This window comes from Miniopterus natalensis, chromosome X (assembly GCF_054644295.1).
Source record: "Miniopterus natalensis isolate mMinNat1 chromosome X, mMinNat1.hap1, whole genome shotgun sequence".
NCBI lineage: Eukaryota > Metazoa > Chordata > Mammalia > Chiroptera > Miniopteridae > Miniopterus > Miniopterus natalensis.
The window spans coordinates 103,983,670-104,002,976 of record NC_142103.1 but is presented as its reverse complement, the minus strand read 5'-3'; the positions used below and the strand labels follow the sequence as shown (position 1 = coordinate 104,002,976).

The 19,307-nt window shown below is 57.2% G+C and overlaps 1 protein-coding gene across 1 annotated transcript; it reads right to left on the bottom strand.

Annotated features, from left to right (window-relative positions):
* Positions 1-1,907: 1,907 nt before the first annotated feature.
* GPR143 (G protein-coupled receptor 143) lies at positions 1,908-16,885 on the bottom strand. Its single transcript, XM_087829282.1, has 9 exons — positions 16,603-16,885; positions 14,802-14,911; positions 13,359-13,453; positions 9,887-9,979; positions 8,678-8,787; positions 6,699-6,807; positions 5,628-5,745; positions 4,319-4,532; positions 1,908-2,080 (listed from the first exon to the last, which is right to left on the bottom strand). Exons 1-9 carry the CDS (start codon positions 16,868-16,870, stop codon positions 1,986-1,988), a joined length of 1,212 nt encoding a protein of 403 aa, XP_087685408.1. The 5' UTR covers positions 16,871-16,885; the 3' UTR covers positions 1,908-1,985.
* Positions 16,886-19,307: the final 2,422 nt, after the last annotated feature.

The window sequence follows — 19,307 nt, the reverse complement described above, 5'->3', positions numbered from 1 at the left end:
TTGATGTTTCTCTTCCTTTCCCTTCCTCTAAGAAAACCCCAAAATTTTAAGAGCGAATGCAGATGCCACTCAGCAAAACTGACTCCCTCGCACATCCCTGTCCCTTTGGATCAGCTCCCAGCTTAGGAATGTGCAGGCCTGGGCAGCGTGGTGGCAGTGCCCTGACCCCGTCTAGGGCCACGCGACTCCAGAAGTACAAATCCAGAAGCTCCGTGCAGAGCTTTTCCAAAGTGAAAGCAGGTCCTAACCACGTGTAAAAGGTCTCACGTGGCAGAGCTGCCTGCACTGTCCTCAGAAAATGCTCTCGCCTTGCTGCACACACCTGGCTGGCTAACAACGCCAATGCATGGCACAGTATTTCTGCCAACATGGGTATTTTTCCCCAACCGATGGGAGCTGCCTCTTCTGCGCCCTCTTGTGGCGCACTAAGGAGTTGCAGCACCAGTAGAGACCAAAGGCTGAATTCCTGGTGGGAGATGGCTCTTCTGCGCCATCTCGTGGCGCACTGAGGAGTTGCAGCACCAGGTAGAGACCAAAGGCTGAATTCCTGGTGGGAGATGGCTCTTCTGCGCCATCTCGTGGCGCACTGAGGAGTTGCAGCACCAGGTAGAGACCAAAGGCTGAATTCCTGGTGGGAGATGGCTCTTCTGCGCCATCTCGTGGCGCACTGAGGAGTTGCAGCACCACGGAGAGACCAAAGGCTGAATTCCTGGTGGGAGATGGCTCTTCTGCGCCATCTCGTGGCGCACTGAGGAGTTGCAGCACCACGGAGAGACCAAAGGCTGAATTCCTGGTGGGAGCTGCCTCTTCTGCGCCCTCCTGTGGCGCACTGAGGAGTTGCAGCACCAGGTAGAGACCAAAGGCTGAATTCCTGGTGGGAGCTGGTTCTTCTGCGCCATCTCGTGGCGCACTGAGGAGTTGCAGCACCACGGAGAGACCAAAGGCTGAATTCCTGGTGGGAGATGGCTCTTCTGCGCCCTCCTGTGGCGCACTGAGGAGTTGCAGCACCAGGTAGAGACCAAAGGCTGAATTCCTGGTGGGAGTTGCCTCTTCTGCGCCCTCCTGTGGCGCACTGAGGAGTTGCAGCACCAGGTAGAGACCAAAGGCTGAATTCCTGGTGGGAGCTGCCTCTTCTGCGCTCTCTTGTGGTGCATGAAGGACATGCCGGGCCCTGGAAACCAAAGGCTGCATTCCTGATGGGAGCTGTCTGTTCCATGCCCTCTTGTGCACAAGGAATGTGCAGGGCTGTGGGGACCAAAGGCTGAATTCCTGATGAGAATTGTCTCTTCTGTGCCCTCTTGTAATGCACCAAGAACATGCAGCACAGCCAGTCCATGTGCCCTGCTCACCAGCTGCTTCTCCACGTTGCCGCCCTTTTGGCATCATCAGTAACTTTACCCAAGAGCATTTGCTGGGAGTGCTTTTCAGACAGAATCTAAGCGAGACCGGGAGCTTGGTTACAACAGCTTTATTAACTTTCCCAGGGATTTGGACCTGGCATTACATTACAGCGTCTACAGAAGCTGCTGAGCATTTGGTCTACAGCAGCGATTTTCAACCTTTTTCATCTCGTGGCACTAAACTAATTACTAAAGTTCTACAGCACACCAAAAAATATATTTTTTGCAGATCTGACATAAAAACAGGTATAATTTCAATTCATGCACACTGAGTGGCTATTGTGCTGGCTGTCATTTTTTTATTTGACAGTCTAAGGGAAAAGAGATCAGTGCCCCTGACTAAATAGTCAGGTGTTGCATGTGTTAAAAATTCTTGTGGCGCCCTGGTTGAAAATCACTGTTCTAGAAAGAAGTCTTCCATTCCCAAGTGCACGTTCATGGGTCATCTCTCTTTTCACAAAGAGAGTGAGATTGGGGGACGCTATACTCCCTGACAGAGCGGAGATGGGAAGGCGAGAACACAATTCTGAATAATGAGCGATGCGGAGTGGGAGGGTATCGGGTCGGGACCCTGCCATGTCCCTCTCACAGGTCTCCCTGGACTTTTGGAACAGATTCGACGTCGTTCCTGTGGCGGGACCCACTTGCGATGTGGATTTCGATTGTGCTGGCATCGGAACCTGCAGAGGGGAAGAGAAAAGATCATGATGGTGTTGATGTCCTGGAAGGTGTTTCACAGCTTCAGCAATATCGCATTGAGGAAGGAGATCGCAGTGCACTGTGTCGCTGCCTGGCCTGCGTTTGACTCCAGGAGGTGCCCAAAGACAGGGGGGACACCCTCTGTCAAGCTGGAACACCTCTGAGTGGTCTTTCCATAGATGATGCTGCTGCATGGTTTTGGGGGGTGGGTAGTGGGTTATCAGTAGAATAAAAGCAAACGTTCCTCCTGCTAAGAGTGACCTGGGGGCCTGTGTGATCACTCCAAGAACCCGCCTGCCTTCAGAACCTGCGCGCGTCCTTTGGAGCAGGTGTCAGAATTGCTCCTTCATTCTGCAAATACCCCGCTGGGTGCCAGGTTCTAGGCTGCTTGTAGGGGATGCACAGATGGAAGCCACAAATAACGGGGACCTAATATTTCAAGATAAAATGTTCTGCTCCTCCCCAGGGGGCACCACGCTAACAGCAATTGCCTCGGTGGGTGCCTCATCCTCGAGGGAGGATTTCAGGAGGTAGATGGTCGGTAAACACACGATCTCTGTCTTCCAGCTTCAGCGACAACTACTGTTTCCCCTCCAGATGCCGATTGCAACCACACCAGACCCTTCTCTGGGAGGCAGTCAAATTTGTCACCGTATTTTTGGGCCCTGAGAGTAAACCAAGCTGGTCACCTGAGCACGAACCGCCCTTCAATGCATTTAGCTCAGACAACATGGGAAAAGGAAATTTGGGGTTTGGAGCTTTGGAAAGCCTAATTATTGAGACACTGGTCGTGACCTCGGGTCACTGTGCTCCCCTGGGGACGCTGGTTGCTGTCTGGGGACAGTTTTGGTCGTCACAGTTGGGAGTGGTGCTCTTGGCATCTGGTGGGTGGCGGCCAGGGGTGCTGCTCACACCCCCCAGTGCACAGGACACCCTGCCCCAGAGAATCGCCGAGCTCTGAGCGCAAGAACCGCTCGAAGGCAGAGACGGGATGGGTATGGGGCTGAACAGAGAACTCGGGTCCATCTACCCAGTGCCAGCTGATGAAGGAAAAGCCGCCTCAACCCCTTGGACACGCCGTTCATCACCCTAACTCTCAGCCTCCCAAAACCTCTTTTCCCTGGGCTCCCCTAGAACTACAGCTGCCACAGACGCCCTCTCGGGGCTCACTCTGCCTGTCCCTCCCAAATCGGCAGTCCGTTAAAACTTCACGGACGTCAGGGCGGTGACTCTCAAAACGTGTGTCATCAGAAGACGTTTTTGCCGAGACGAAACCTTACAGGGACCCCTAACAAACAGAAGAGAGGAGCCCACTGGCCAGAGTTTGTTTCGTAAGTTACAACGTGGGTTGTAGGAAACAACAAATGTGATCATAACTAGTAGGGCTGCTTCAGCCGGCATGAAACACGGTACCCCAAAGCTGGAGGTGTCGGAGATGTCTCCAGCAACCCAGACATCCAGCTGCTTGTGTTTTTATTTCCTTGCAGCGTGTGAGGGGAATTTGGTTGTGAACGGCCAAGGAGCTGAAATGTAAGGGTCCTGGGGAGCTCGCGGTGCCATCGGGATGGTCACCAAGACGACGCGGGGGGGCCAGCGCCACTCTGAGCTCCAGGCCTGAGCTACCCTGGTCGGACAGGTCAAGGGTTGGTGGATCCGGGGATAGTATTTGGATCCCAACACACTTCCCACAGGTTTTCATCTGACGTTTGGATGGGATTTGAGTCATTTCCTAGATGCCCGAGGGCGCATTAGGGGCTCCGCAGGGCACAATTTGAGGATCACAGGGCCGGGCGATCGGGGAAAACGAATTTCAGGAGCCCACGCCGGCTCACCGGCTTCTCTTCGATGCCCCCAGGTGAGGGGATAAACCAAACCAGCTGTGACCCACAGGGGGCGGGTCCTGCTGTCCACCGCGTCCCAGCAGATGTTCCCGAGGGGTCCCCGTGACAACGGATCTATTCAAAATGCCATCCAGCCCGGGGGCCCATTTAGAATTAATACAAGGCTCAGTGACCAAGCAGAAGGCACCATTAAAATCTGCAAGGAGAGGCGGATGGTGAAACGCAAGGTGAGTGTCAGCGAGGGACACGGCCGCCCCGTGCGCACCGGGACCTGCGGGACGGATGTCAGGGATAGCACCTCCACCCCAGTCACCGGGTTTGCTAAAGGGCTCCCGGGGAGCCCAGGGCCCCGCGGCTCGCCTGCCTCGGCAGCCTTACCCCCAGACAGCATGCTCAGGGCCTCGTCCGAGGTGTGCCCGCCGGCCCGCGCCGCCTTCCTGGGGGCCGGGCTGCCACGGGGCGCGCAGGCGGCTGAGCTGGTCACGGGCTCCCACTGGAGCTCCTTCCTGGGCGGCTGGAAGTCCAGGCGGCACCCGGTCCAGCCGTAGAAGGCCAGGGACAGGAGGAACCCCTGGGCGGGGTTCAGGACGCCCTGCGGGGGGGAGACCTCGGGTGAGCGCGGGAAGCAGGCTCCGAGCCCGGGTGCTCGCGGCGACGTGCCCGCAGCATGCCCACTGGCTGCCTCGCGTGAGCGGCAGGTCCGTGGGACGTAACGCAGGTCCCTGTGCCTCCGCACTAACAGCTCATGAACGTATTTTTTATTATAAATGCAATGTGATGGAAACACTGGGAGGGGATCACTGCATGTATTCCTAGCCAATAGTTTTTTATGCACGTTATGTACCTGTATTCAGTATAATTTTTAAAATTTATAATCTTTTTTTAAATTGATTTCCGAGAGAGGAAGGGAGAGGGAGAGATAGATGGAAATAGCAGTTGGTTTGCCTCCTTTTGGGGACCGAGCCTGCAACCGGGGCACGTGCCCTGACCGGGAATCGAACCGTGGCCTCCAGGTTCATGGGTCGACGCTCAGCCACTGAGCCACACAGGCCGGGCGAGTATAATTTTTATTTCCTGCATTTTTCACGTAATACTGAAGACTTCCTAATTGTTATTGTTAACGCCTGTATAATATTCCATCGAGATGAAAGGCCATAATTAACGATTACTTTTTGTAAAATTCGGGGCTCTAATGCTTTATAATTACGGACAATTTCATAAGGGAGACCATCAGCCCTACGGCTTTTCCACAGCCTGAGACAGTTCCCTGGGATCCGAGTCTGCCCGAGAGACTTGATACCTGCACCAAATCGATTTACCGGAGCTGTACCCATTTAATAACGTCCCCAACAATGAGTGACACCCGGGCGTGCCTGTGGTGTCGGGAGACGTGCTCGACTCATGTTTATGAGTGGGGTTTTGTTCCTTCTGGTTTCTTTTTCAAGGAGAAATATTTTTTAATATTGACCCCTAGAGGGAGGGAGAGGGAGAGAGCAACGTCGAGGAGAGGGACATGGACCGGCCGCCTCCCGCAGGCCCCTGCTGGGGATGGAGCCCGCGGCCCGGGCCTGAGCCCTGACCCGAAGAGCAGCAGCAACCTTCGGGTGCCTGGGCCCGAAGTCCGCCGGCCAGGCCCGGTCTGATTTTTTTTCCCGAGAAGAAAACTTAAGACGGGGAATCGACTTGCCATGATGAACCACGTGGCCCTGGCCGCGCTGCGGGCGCGTTTCAGAGCGCCCGTGCTGATGTCTGGCTGCACCTCCAGGTAGAACAGGAGGCCTTCGTTGACGACGTTGGGCAGCCAGCTGGGGGGAGAACGGCCCGCGGGCGGGGGGGCCGGCCCGCAGGGGTGCTGTTAGATGCCGGGGCCCGGGGAAGGGCCGTCCAACCGCTAAGGGTCCCGCAGGGGTGGCCGCAGGGACGGCCCAGCACGTGGGGACTTGACGGGAGAGCTGTGGCTGCTTCTCAGCCTCAGGCAGACAGACAGACAGACCCCCCACCGCCTGACCCGGGGCCTCCCCTTGAAGAGCAGCCTGGCGTCGGGAGGGAGGCCAGGGCGAGCCTCATCCTGACACGGGATGTTCGCATTGTTCGCTGCTGCGGTTGGGGGCCAGTGGGACGGACAGGGCAGGCGCCGGGCGTGAGAGAGAGAGAGAGGGCGCCCCTCGCGGGACAGTGTCCGAACCTCCTGGTGTCAGGTCCCTGACCCGCCCGTCCCGAGAAGCACCCCGTGGCGGCAGCTGAGGGCTCTCTGAGCCGTCTGTTGCGCGCGGGTGGCAGGTCTGTTCCGAAGGCACCCACGTGGGGGGCGAACCTGCGGGGGAGCTGCTGCTACCCAAGGGCCCGAGCTCTGAGTCGCCACACCAAGGACGTGGCCTTGCCCTTGGGCCGCCCGGGATCCCGGTGCCAGGACTGATGCCAGCGGGCGGAGTGAAAAGGCGGCCCGGGGCTGTTCCCGTGGTAACCCTGGCAAGGGGCACGCGTGGCCGGGACCGTGGGAGCCGCCCCGGGGCGGCTGTGCCAAGGGTTTCGCGTGTCATTCGGTAGGCCTGGCTCTTCCCAGAGGTTCGGGGGCTGCGGACCTGCCTCGCGGTCCCGCGTGCGTTCCCTCCAGGGTTCCTAGCGCGGACTCCAAGGTTTCCTCGCCAAAGGCTTTGCCCTTCGCAACTCGCAGGCCCCGTGTGGACAAGCAAGGGAGCAGGTTGGTTGCACCTCCCTTCCCGGGACGGGGAAAGTGAGCAGGAGGAAGGCTCGTTACCAGACCACGAACACCAGCATGATTTTGAAAAAGCGGGTCTTGATCAGGGCTCCCATCCGCCTCTCCTTCTCCGTGTAGACGCCTTGCCTCCCTTTCAGTAACGAGGCCACTGCGAAGACGAGAGGGGCGGGCACGCAGTGTTGGCGACATGCCCGCCGAGGGGCAGGGCAGGGGGCGAAACAATTTTATTTTATTTTTATTTTTTAATTTTTAAAAATATATCTTTATTGATTTCAGAGAGAGGAAAGGAGAGGGAGAGATAGAAACATCCATGATGAGAAAGCCATTGATCGAGCCTGCAACCCGGGCCTGTGCCCTGACCGGGACTCGAACCCTGATCGCCTGGATCCCAGGTCGATGCTCAACCGCTGAGCCGCGCCCGGCCGGGCTGGAACAATTTTAGACGGACGTGACATTTGCAGATAGAGCACAGGGAGTTTCTGTGCATATTTACCCGCCTGCCCCCAAAGCTAACATCTTGCGCAACCGTGGGGACCGAGGTCCCCGAAAGAAATGAACATCGGGACCGTACCGCGAATGAAACTGCAGATTTTACTTGGATTTTACTAGTTCAGGGACCGTGTTCTTAAAGATTTATATTTTCTATTGGAAAAATGATGCGCGCTTGTTTTAAAACCTGGAAAGACGTAGCCCTGGCCGGTGAGGCTCAGCTGGGTGGCCCTCGTCCCGCGAACTGGAAGGTCCCAGGTGCGATTCCCGGTCAGGGCACGGACCTGCGTTGTGAGTCGATCCCCAGTAGGGGGCGTGCGGGAGGCAGATGTTTCTCTCTCTCTGTCTCTCCCCCTCTCTCCCTTCCTCTCTCTGCAAAAATCAATAAAAATATTAACAATAAATAAAACGTGGAAAGATTTAGAGTTTCTCCTTATGGGCAAGTTGGAAGACTTAAAAAAGTTTCAAGAATGAATGAGCCACGGTCCACGTGGCAGCAACTGTTAGCATCATAGTGAGTCTCTTTGCTGTCTTTTGCTTGTCAGTTTCATTTGATGTCACTGAATCCGACTATTTTTATGCCATTTTGTTAAAAATTGCTATATTGCCCGGCCGGGCATGGCTCAGCGGTTGAGCGTCGACCCAGGATCCAGGCGATTGGGGTTCGATTCCCGGTCAGGGCACAGGCCCGGGTTGCGGGCTCGATCAGTGACTCTCTCATCATTGATGTTTCTCTCTCTCTCTCTCCCTCTCCTCTCCTCTCTCTGAAATCAATAAACATATAAAAAAATTGCTATATTTAATACACTACTATAAAACGTAGAGATGGAAAGAGTGACCCCAAGAGCCGTGATCCTTTGCTATTCTCAGTGGGAGGCTGCGTTACTCGGAGTCCGTCCGTGTTCCCAGTCCGTCCTCACTTTGCGAGATTCCTGCGGCTGGAGGCGGGAGACGCACCCCAGCTTTGCTGCCTGGGGGACGGGGTGGGGCTGGAATGCATGTCCCCTGGCCTCAGCCCAGATGTGTTCCCACGCGTCCTGCTGACCCACAACCTCCCTCTGCCCCGGTCCTCACTGCTGCGTCGGACTCATCTCCTGCGCTCTCTACTCCTGTTTCCTGCTCCGCTGGGCAAAGACGCGGGCCAGGGCCAGGTTCCTTGCAGGAGTAAGCAGGCCCCGAGCCCCCAGAGCACCCTCCTGGGCCCTTTCCTCTCCTCCTGCTCCTGCCTCAGGCCCGTTTCCCGAGGCCACTGCCGGGGCCTCCAGTCGCACCGGGTGGGCCCGGGATGAGCCCGGGCGCAGGGGAAAGCCCACAGGCGCGGCAAAGGCCTTGCGTGGCCCGCGGCTGAGCCCGCTCGCTCCCCCTCCTGTCTGGAAGCTGCTCCGTTTCTGCAGCTGTGTTTTGCTTACGTCTCCGGAGGAGGATGAATGGGGCCCACGGTCCCAGGTAATCCCAGAAGGACAACACCTGTCATTATCTGGACCCACGGGGCGGCCATCCCCGTGGTCACCCCGTGGTCTCTTACCTACCTGCCGTCACTGTCTTTCGGAAGAGGATGGGGTTGGCCACCAGGACGAGCAGCAGCGGCAGGTACGTGGTGACGTAGTGGGGGATGGCGTGCTCCAGGCCCCTCTCACACCTGCGGGGGGGAGACCGAGTTTTCCGGGAGATGCCTGCGGGCCTGCGCCCAGCCGGGCTCATGAGCAACAGGGACCGGCACGGATCTCCCGGCTCCGCAGAAAGCACGGGCCTGGCTCAGATCTCAGGCCTGTGAACCTGCAACGAGTCGCAGAAGCACAGGGACGTGGATCTTCTATTTGTCTCGTACGTGGGAAGCCGTCTAAGGCTGCCCCCGGGGGAGCCTCCACAGTCCCCCTGGGAAGCGGGAAAGAAAGGGAAAGACACTGGGATGGCGGGTTCCCCCACGGGCTCTGCCCAAGAGGAAAAAACAGAACTGCACTGAGACAAGGACACTGCATGAGCTGGTCAGGGTTTGAGCGTGTCCTGTGCACGGTGCCGGGCTCACCCGGCCGACACCGTGGAGAGGCCCAGGTCCCGTCCTTGAGCAACCACGATACCAGACTTCATGCCTCAGTGGGCAGCGGTCCCCGTGGTTAACGAGAAGTCATTTCAGTGCCTCTTTTCTGGGAGAGGGGCCAGGACGCCTGTTGGCGGGTCAGGACCCCGTAGGCCGTGGCGCAGCGCCACACACAGGTGTGTTGCCCAGGTAGGAGCTCAGCAGGCGAGAAAGGCACAAGGTCCGGGAAACAACTGGAGGGCAGAGGGGGGAGGACTGCTCAGGCCCAAGGAGGAGATGGAAAAGCAGATTGGGGCCGTGGCCGGCGTGGCTCAGTGGACAAGTGTCGACCTAGGAGCCAGGAGGTGGCAGGTTCGATTCCCATTCAGGGCACGTGCCCAGCTTGTGGGCTCGACCCCCAGCAGGGGGCGTGCAGGAGGCAGCCGATCCATGCTTCTGTCTCATGGATGTTTCTCTCCCTCCCTTTCTCTCTAAAAATCAATAAACTATTCTTTAAAAAAAAAAAGCCACAGCAGGTGGAATAACAAAAAAAGGAAACAAAGGCTCTTGTGTTTGGTCGAGCCCGACGGGGGACAACGGCAGGAGATGCCAAAAACTGGGTAGGAAAACGCAGTGCTGTGAGGGTGGGAACGTGGCCGGGGAGGCGCCCAGCCGGGAGCCCCCGCGTCCCCCGCAGGGAGGGGGTCCCCGGCGCGCTTACCTGGACAGGGCCGGGTGGTACAGCATGAGCAGTCCCTCGGCGCCGAGCAGCAGGCCCAGGCCCCAGGCCATGCCGTGGTAGAGCGCGATGATGCTGGGGGCAGACGGCACAGCGGGGGGCTGGGGGCCGGCCGCGGGCGCCCCACGCCCCCCGCGCCCAGCACTCGGGCCCTATTTTGCCTCTGAGCTTTTTGGGGTTTTTTTTTTTAACTGAGGTGGAATTCACGTAACATAAAGCTAACCGTTTTAAAACAAAGAAAGCAGCCAAGGCCTGGAAGGATCGAGAAGGGCATGTGGGGTTTCGTCCGGCACTGCTTGCAGCCTGGCCCACTGCCCGGGGATTCCCCAGGGCCCCTCCTCGCCAGCTGCCGTCTCTTCCTCGCCACCTGCAGGTTAACTTCACCTCGCCCTTGCTCCTGCCCTTTGGAGACGACCCCCTGGTTTGCATCCGCGGGCATCTGCCTCCCGCATCATGGGTGGGCCCCCTTGGAAGCCACGCCCGGCACATGCCCACACCCAGGCCCCGGGTGAGTTCTTAGCACTCTCCTGGGTGTCCAGTCTGGGCTCCTCGGGCTCTGCCCATCCCCAGACGCAGACAGCTCTCGGGTCGCCCTGTCCCGCCCCAGCCCCCCAGGGTGCGGGTGAAGCAGTGCACCCTCCAAGAAGCATACGGCGCCACTTTCTCAAGCTTCCCTTCAGTGTTCAAAGGCTCCTCTTATCTCCATACTGGCGGTTTGTACATCTCCGCTTGAGTCATAGCTCTGATCTCCCTTTTTCTCTTAGTAACATAACCTGGCTGGCACACACAGCTGCAGCGCGCTTGGCTGACCGACTACATTTCTTGCCTCCCCTTGCAGCTCAGCGCGGCCGTGAAAGTAATAATGTGAAAGTGGGATTGTGTGAGGCTCCCAGGGAGGCTGCTGAGAGGGAGGCAGGTGGTGCATTGCTCCCTTTCCCCTTCCTGCTGCCTGGAATGCAGATGCGACGGCTGGCGCGTCAGCAGCTACCTCGGGCCGTGACACCTTGAGGGTGGAAGTCACACAATAGGATGGTGGAGCAGGAAGATAGGAGGAGCTTGGGCTACCAATGTCCATGGCGAGGCCTGGATTGCCGACCTCAGGCCCCTTTTAGCATCAGAGGGAAATTCCTATCTCGTTTGAGTCATCATGTATTTTGTGGAACCAAAACTAATCCTCACTGACACGCCTGGTTGGCTACCTTTGCCCTTAACAATCTTCGCTAGAGAGTTTCACAGTCAGAGACAGGTAGGTTCTATGCAGATGCCTGCGAGCGTGGAAATCAAGTAAAAAGGTGGAAGTAACAAGCACAAACGTGAAACAAGCATTAAGCTCCAGGCCGGCGAGACCAAAGTTAATGACGTCATAGACATAAAGCATATCAATTTTGGAGCAGGCATCTACCAAGATCGCCCAGTGTGTTCTGCAGCTTCATGGTGTCCTCAATTACTCGGTTTTAAAAGTGAATTCATTCGACAAATTGTGCTCAGACAGCTGGATATCTACATAAAAAAAGAATAAAGGTGGGCCTTTCCTCACCTGCAGACAAAAGTCCATTCAGAATGGATCACAGGCCTCATTCAAAGTGCTCAAACCATAAAACTCTTAGAAGAAAACAGGTATAAATCTTTTGTGACCGTGGGTTAGGCAGTGGTTTTTTAAATGACAGCACAACCACAAGCAACCACCCCCCAAAAATGGAATTCATCAAAATTAAAAACGTTTGTGCCTCAAAAGATGTCATCAAGTAAGTGGAAAGACAACCTCCTGAACGGGAGAAAATATTTGTAAACCATGCGTATAATGAGGTCCTTGGAGCTACAATATATAAAGAGCTCCTACAGAGCAATAATAAAAAGACCAAGAGCCCCATAAAAAATGGGCAAAGGGATTGAACAGACATTTTTCCAAAGAAGGTGCACCTGTGGCCAGGAAGGGCAGGAGAAGACGCTCACCATCGTGAGCCAGCAGGGAAAGCAAAACCACACTGAGATACTTCACGTACACTAGGATGGCTAAACATCTTAAACCAGACGAACACACAGAAAACAGCACGTGCTGTGGGCACAGATGTGGAGAAACCGGAGCCATCGCTCGCTGCTGGCGGGAAAGGAAAACGGTGCGGCCTGTTTGGAAAGCAGCTCAGCAGCACCTGACAAGGTTATACCAGTTACTTGGTGACCCCGGAATTGCACTCCTAGCTTCCACCCTGAGCATATGATAAAAACACATGTCCTCACTTGCATACAGATCTCCAAGGCAGCATTATTCCTAACAGCCAAAGAAGTGAAACATCTTAAATGCCCAGCAGCGGATAAATGGATAAAGTGCCCTGGTCCTGACAGTGGAATATTACGCAGCACGGAACAGGAGTGAAGTACCAACAGATGCAACGACGTGGATAAACCCTGGAAATGTCATGCTGAGTTTAAGAGGCCAGACACCAAAGGCCATATGTTATACGATTCCATTGATAGGAAACGTCCAGAACAGGCAAATCTAGAGACAGAAAGATTAGTAGTTGGCGGGGCTCTGGGGAAAAGGGGAGAATGGGGAATGACTATTAACTAGGATGGAGATTTGGGGGGGTGTAAAGTGTCATAAAACTAGATGATGGTGCTGGTGCACGCTCTGTGAAAACACTAAAATTTCAGACAATGGATCTTATACATGTAAACAGGCAGACTTTATGAAGCTATTTTTTTAAAAAGCAAGCAGGGCTCCATCCAAGGGGAACTGATGGGAGTGGACCTTGAACTTGGTGAGGGACAGACCTGCAGCCAGCAGCCAGGAGACCGGGACACACACCCTGCCCCGTCCCCCTGCTTCTCTGTCACTGACGTTGTCTACGTTTCTGTCCCATCGCTCGTGGGCACCGCTGACAGCCATGGAGACCTGCCACATGCCAGGCATCGTGCTTGGCCACTTACCCACACTGTCACCCTTATTCCTCCAGAGCCTTCTGAGGCGGGGATGGTTTCACAGCGGAGAACACTGAAGGCCGGAGAGGTTGAGCAATGTGCCAACAGTCGCTGGGCAAGGACCCAAACCCACGGGCACCCAGGCACTGACCACCGGGTCACCTGTCACCAGGCAGCCCCTGTGGCCCCAGCATTCTCGGGGTCCGTATTGAACATAAAGTGACAATACAGACCTTGAAGACCTTTTCCCTCTAACCTTTAGATTCAATCAAATTTTTTTATGTTCAAGCCAATTCCTTTTTGGTATTTGTCCAAATATTTAATGTACTGAATTATGCGCTGTCAGGGTTTTAAAATCCTCACTATTCTGACTCTGCCGATGGCCTCTGATTAAGATCCGTGGTCATGGTTGCGGCCGTGGCCGTGGCCGTGTCCCAGGCTGGCTCAGTGGGGCGGGCTGGCGGCTGGAACTGCTCTGCACGCCTTTCCCAGGACCAGGGACCAGGGCAGGGAGCCCGCCCCTTCCTCCGCCTACCTCAGTCCCGACGACCTCCGGATCACCAGGTAGGCGTCCATCGCGTAGCAAAACAGCCACCAGAAGCAGGTGCTGTACAGCAGCTGGATCCACACCTGCGGTCGGGGCGAGCGGGCATCAGCGCGGGGCGTGGGCGCCAGGCCGCCCAGGGGCGAGAGGAGCTGCGGCCGCCCCGACCTCTGGAGGCCGCGCAGGACAGCCTGGGACACGCGGGCTGCCCTGGGAACCAAGGGCGGGTGTGGCCCGGGACAGGCGCGGCCTCTGTCTCCCACCTGCTCGGCTGACTGCACTAGCGAGCCCTGCCTTCCCCTTCCGCGCGTGGGTACCACGCAGGGCACCACGCACTGGTACACGCAGGGCACCACGCATCGGCACCACGCATCGGCACCACACGGCACTGCGCATCAGTACCACGCAGGGCACCACGCAGGGCACCACGCATCGGTACCACGCAGGGCACCACGCAGGGCACCACGCAGGGCACCACGCATCGGCACCATGCATCGGCACCACGCGGGGCACCACGCATCGGCACCACGCGGGGCACCACGCAGGGCACCACGCATCGGCACCACACATCGGCACCACGCGGGGCACCACGCATCGGCACCACGCAGGGCACCACGCATCGGCACCACGCATCAGTACCACGCAGGGCACCACGCAGGGCACCACGCATCGGTACCACGCAGGGCACCACGCATCGGCACCACGCATCGGTACCACGCAGGGCACCACGCATCGGCACCACGCATCGGTACCACGCAGGGCACCATGCAGGGCACCACGCATCGGTACCACGCAGGGCAGGGTCTCAGCTGTGAGGCTCAAACTGGCTCCAGGGCTCCCAGGGTGTGGGCACAGGAGGCTCTTTAGCTGGGAGCGGAGGAGCGCGGGCAGGAAAGACAGATGGGCCTTCCCAGAGGCAGGGAGGGAGGGCTCTGTGTTAGTGAGAAACAGCAGGGGTCAGGATGCCTCCCGCTGTGGCCCGAAGCAGCTGCTCACTGGGGACAGAGGGAGAGGCTGGCAATTGTGCTACAGACAGTGGGGTCCACACAGCATCCGTGGGCTCTGGGGGCGTTCACTGGAGCGCTCACTCGGTGGGCAGAGCAATCTAGATAGATACGGATCTGTAGTTCATTAAGTAAAATACATCCGAGAAGTCAATAGCTTTGTTTTTCTGGCGGCTGGTTCTGATTGTGGCTCTACCTGGGGTCAGGCTTGTAGGATTGGACCTGTTTGCCGAAGGGGAGGGGAGTGGGAAACGGCACTAAATCGCCCAGGCCCCCACCCAGGGTCCCTGGTCATCAGGCCTGGGGAGGGAGCTGAAGCTGAGGACTTGCATTCCTGGGTGGGTTGGTGGGGTGAGACCGCTCTGTGAGGACCCCAGCCTGCCGGGAGCACAGCGAGGGGGGAGGGGCGAGCAAAGGGGGCCATACTCACGGCGCTCCCCACGCAGAAGGCCGCAGGCCAAATGTCCGTCCTGTTCTCGGGGGAGACGTTCTGAACGAAATCAGGGAAGCCTAACCACACCGCCGACCGGACCACGATACCTAAGCGAGAAGCAGATGCGAGAATGAGACCATCCTTTGTACCTGGTCCTAATTCCGGTCTAAAGCTGAGTTGTCGCTCTGTAAAAATGATGGATGGATGGACGGACGGACGGAAGGACGGACGGGCGGGCGGGCGGATGGATGGATGGATGGATGGATGGATGGATGGATGGATGGATGGGTGGGTGGATGGGTGGACAGATAGATTGATTAGTAGATTGAAAGGGAGAGAGGAAGGCGGGAGGGAGGGAGGAAGGGAGGGAAGCAGAAGACAGAGTTACTCAGAAAACAACTACACATCCAGGCCCTGGCATGTCTACTGAACTATCAGCAGCGATAACCGTGTCCCTGTATTTTGTGTTTACTTGGCGTTAAGAAGTGATTATGTAAATAACAACCAGCACTTCTCGGCTCTATTTTAATGTCTGCGTTAACTTTTATTTCGACAAAAAAATAAAATAAAAGGAATGGTTGAAAAAACACACTTTTGGAGTTTAAAAAGACACTTGTTTCATTGTTTTAACAAATACACTGAAGGTTTTCACCCATTAGCTGTGGGTCATTTCCTTCTGACATTTACTGTTTGTTTTCCTATGAGACCCAGATACCTAATTCTCAAAAACACACAAGCTTAGAGTACAGACCGAGGTCCCTGGTCAGCTAACAGTACCTTTTGTTAAACTGCACACCAGCCCTGGCCGCTGGGGCTCAGCTGGTGGAGGGTCGCCGCCCCCTGGTAGTGAACTTGCGAGAACCAACACAATAAACTGGTTTTTAGGAACGACTGTCCCTCCGACATAATGTCTGTGGACCACCTCGTCTCGCAAAACCCTCTGGTCCTGCTGCCGGGTCCCTAGGGAGCCGGTTCCCCGAGCACGCAGATGCCCTGCGCACTCGCCGGCCGCGCGCGCTCACCAGGCTCCAACCAGATCTCAACCCGCGGGCCGCGCGCCCTCACCAGGCACCAACCAGATCTCAACCCGCGGGGAGCGCGCCCTCACCAGGCTCCAACCAGATCTCAACCCGCGGGGAGCGCGCCCTCACCAGGCTCCAACCAGATCTCAACCCGCGGGGAGCGCGCCCTCACCAGGCACCAACCAGATCTAAACCCGCGGGCCGCGCGCCCTCACCAGGCTCCAACCAGATCTCAACCCGCGGGGAGCGCGCCCTCACCAGGCTCCAACCAGATCTCAACCCGCGGGGAGCGCGCCCTCACCAGGCTCCAACCAGATCTCAACCCGCGGGCCGCGCGCCCTCACCAGGCACCAACCAGATCTCAACCCGCGGGCCGCGCGCCCTCACCAGGCTCCAACCAGATCTCAACCCAAGCCACGCGCGCCCTCACCAGGCACCAACCAGATCTCAACCCGCGGGGAGCGCGCCCTCACCAGGCTCCAACCAGATCTCAACACTCCGGACCCCCAGCCCTCACCCAGGCACCAACCCAGATCTCAACCCACGGGCCCCCCGCTCTCACCCAGACTCCCGGCAAATCACAACCCGCGGGCCGCGCGCCCTCACCAAAGCTCCAACCAGATCTCAACACTCGGGCCCCCCGCCCTCACCCAGGCTCCGGGCAAATCGCAACCCGCGGGCCGCGCGCCCTCACCCAGGCACCAGGTAGGTTTCCACCCAGGGGCCGCGCGCCCCTAAGTGGGCGCGAACCAGGGCCCCGGGCCGTGCGCCCTTACCCAGGCAGCCGAGCACGTCGCAGGCGGCGACGGCGCGTAGGATTCGGGTGGATGCCGGGGCGCGGGACGCAGCGGGCGGGGAGGCGGCGGGCGCCCCGGGGCCCGCGGGCCGGCGCCAGGGCAGCAGCTGCAGGAGGCCGAGCGCCAGGCGGAGCGCGCCGCTGCCCAGGCACAGCGCGTGGAACGCCCGCGGCTGGAAGCCCAGCACGAGCTGCGTGGCGGCGTCCCGCGTGGGGCAGCAGAAGGTCCCGAGGCGCGGGGAGGCCATGGCCTGTGCCGGAGGACGCGGCCCAGGTCTGCCGAGGACCCCGCCGGCCCGCCTGGGTCATGTGCTGGCGGCTGGGCGGGGGGCATCATGTGCTCTGGCCTCTGCCTCCCGCCCGGCCCCCGCCCCTCCCCCGAGCTGCGGAAAGGCCTCTGGGCTCGGTGCGGCTGTGCGCCCTCTGCAAAGGCCACGAGGCCTCACGAGGGTGCCGCCTGGACCGGGGAGGGGGGCGGGCGGAGGCGCTCCGAGGGCGGAGGTCAGCTTCCTCCCCTCACCAAGCTTGCCCAGCGGCTTAACTCTCCGGAATCGGGGCCCCCAAACTGCCAGCTCGTCTCAGCTGATCTTCCAGAAAAGCCTGCCTCGCTGATGGGCCTCTGAGGTCCCTAAATTAATGCATTACAGGCGCCACACACGCTCCTAAACTGCGGCTGGTGTGGTTGGTGTTAAAATAGTGCTTCATTATGGTCCCTCTCCCTCAAGGAAACAATCCCACAGAAGGTCGACTTTCATTTAAAATCAACAAGTGAATCTGAAAGGAAGGGGAGACTGCTTGGCCTAGCGAGACACACACACACACACATACACACACATTTGCACCCTACCTTCCAGGTCTGTTCCATTTTTTACTCAGCTCAACCAGGTAGGGTTCTGTTTTTGACATTCTCAAGGAACTTTCAAGAGTAACCTTGTTTAGGAAAAAAAAAAGAAATGCTATTCAAGTGTTTTCAGATGTTCTTAACTGCTATACTGTTTCTACGTGTTTCATGATACGTTGGAAATCGTGCTTGATTCTATAGGCATAAAAGTTTCAAAATTGTATCAATACTAATGAGATATTGTATCAGTACTAATGAGATATTGTATCAGTACTAATGAGAGCGAAGCTTAAAAAGAAAAAAGCTTTTCATGGTTGAAAAATGAAAGAGCCGCCTCCAGGTTATGGCGTGACTAACCAAAGCTTTATTTAAAAAAAAACAAAAAAAAAACACAGCCCTGCTGGTGTGGCTCAGTGGTTGAGCACCACCAGGAGGTTCCTGGTCAGGGCGCAGGCCGGGGTTGTTGGCTCGATTCCCAGTAGGGGGCGTGCAGGAGGCAGCCATCAATGATTCTATCTCCCCTTCTCTCTAAAATCAGTAAAAACATACTTTTAAAAAATAAAATAACAAAAGCAAAAAACCCCCACGTCTATTAGATTTATCATCATCAATAAACAGTGTTTGCCCCTTGGCAACCCTGAAGCAGACACCCTTTGACCTCTCCCCCCGTCAATGGGCCCCTCCCTGGGTTTTCTTCCCATCAGCTGACGGCGAGGCGTCCCCAACGGTGTCCTCCTCTGTCTCCTCTCATTAAACACTTAAGAGCAAACGCTTCGGGTGCCCTCCCAGCCCCTGGCTCACCCACATCCCACCCCAGCTTCGCGGTCTGCGGTCCTGAGGCAGCTTTGGGCTCTGCGCCTGTGCTTTCTTCCTGAGGACCAGGGGACCGGGCGTCCTACCTGCTGGGGGAAGGCAGACGGGCCCAAGCTGCCAGATGGGAAGCAGGGCCCGTAACAAAAGGCCATGAAGGCCACCACTTCAAAAGGGCCCGACCCCACTTGCCTGTGAGCCCGGCAGCTGCTTTGATAGAGCCCAGAACAGACCGACATTGTCAAACCTTCACCGCTCTTCCCTGTTACTCACTTGCGTGCAAACAATAGAAAACCCCACGGAACTGCTCTCCAAACTAGTCTTTCATAAGCACGGAGCCTGTTGACTAGTTTGGACCGTCCATCTCCTCTTGTCTTGCTCTTGGAAAGCAGAGGTTGTTTTTGGAGGGGAGTGTGTGGAATGCGCTTTGAAAGATGAAAATGAAAAGTGAGCCTCTGTCTGCCTGCCCTACTGCCGAGGGCTTGGGTGGCCGCTCCCTGCAAAGGCGTCCCTGCCTTTCAGCCTCTGCCCTGGGCCCAAGCTGCACAGACCCACCCGGCTGCCCCCCGTGTGGCAGCCTGCGTGCTCCGGGGACCCGGCTGCCCAGGGATCCGTGGCCAGAATCACCTTGGGGAGGAAGCTGCTGCCGATGAGAGTCTCATGCTGGATCAGCTCAGGTGACTGCGCTGCAGAGGGGCCTGGAGCCAAGCTGGGGAAGGAGAGTTGTAAGACCTGATTTCTTTGTTGTTGTTGTTAATGCTCATCCGAGGATATTTTTTCATTGATTTTAGATGGAGTAAAAGGGTGGGAGGGAGGGATGCAAAGAGAGAGAGAGAGAGAAACATCAATGTGAGAGAGAAACATCACTTGATTGCCTCCCACATGAGCCTGGCTTTCCCTTCGCTCGACAGTCACCACTCCCACCTGGGTGGATACGTTCACCGCTGGGAGAGGCCCAGGGGCTTTCTCTCAAGAGTTAAGTCCCCCGACACCCAGCTATCTCCACATAAAGCGTGGAGTTCACCGTGAGAGCC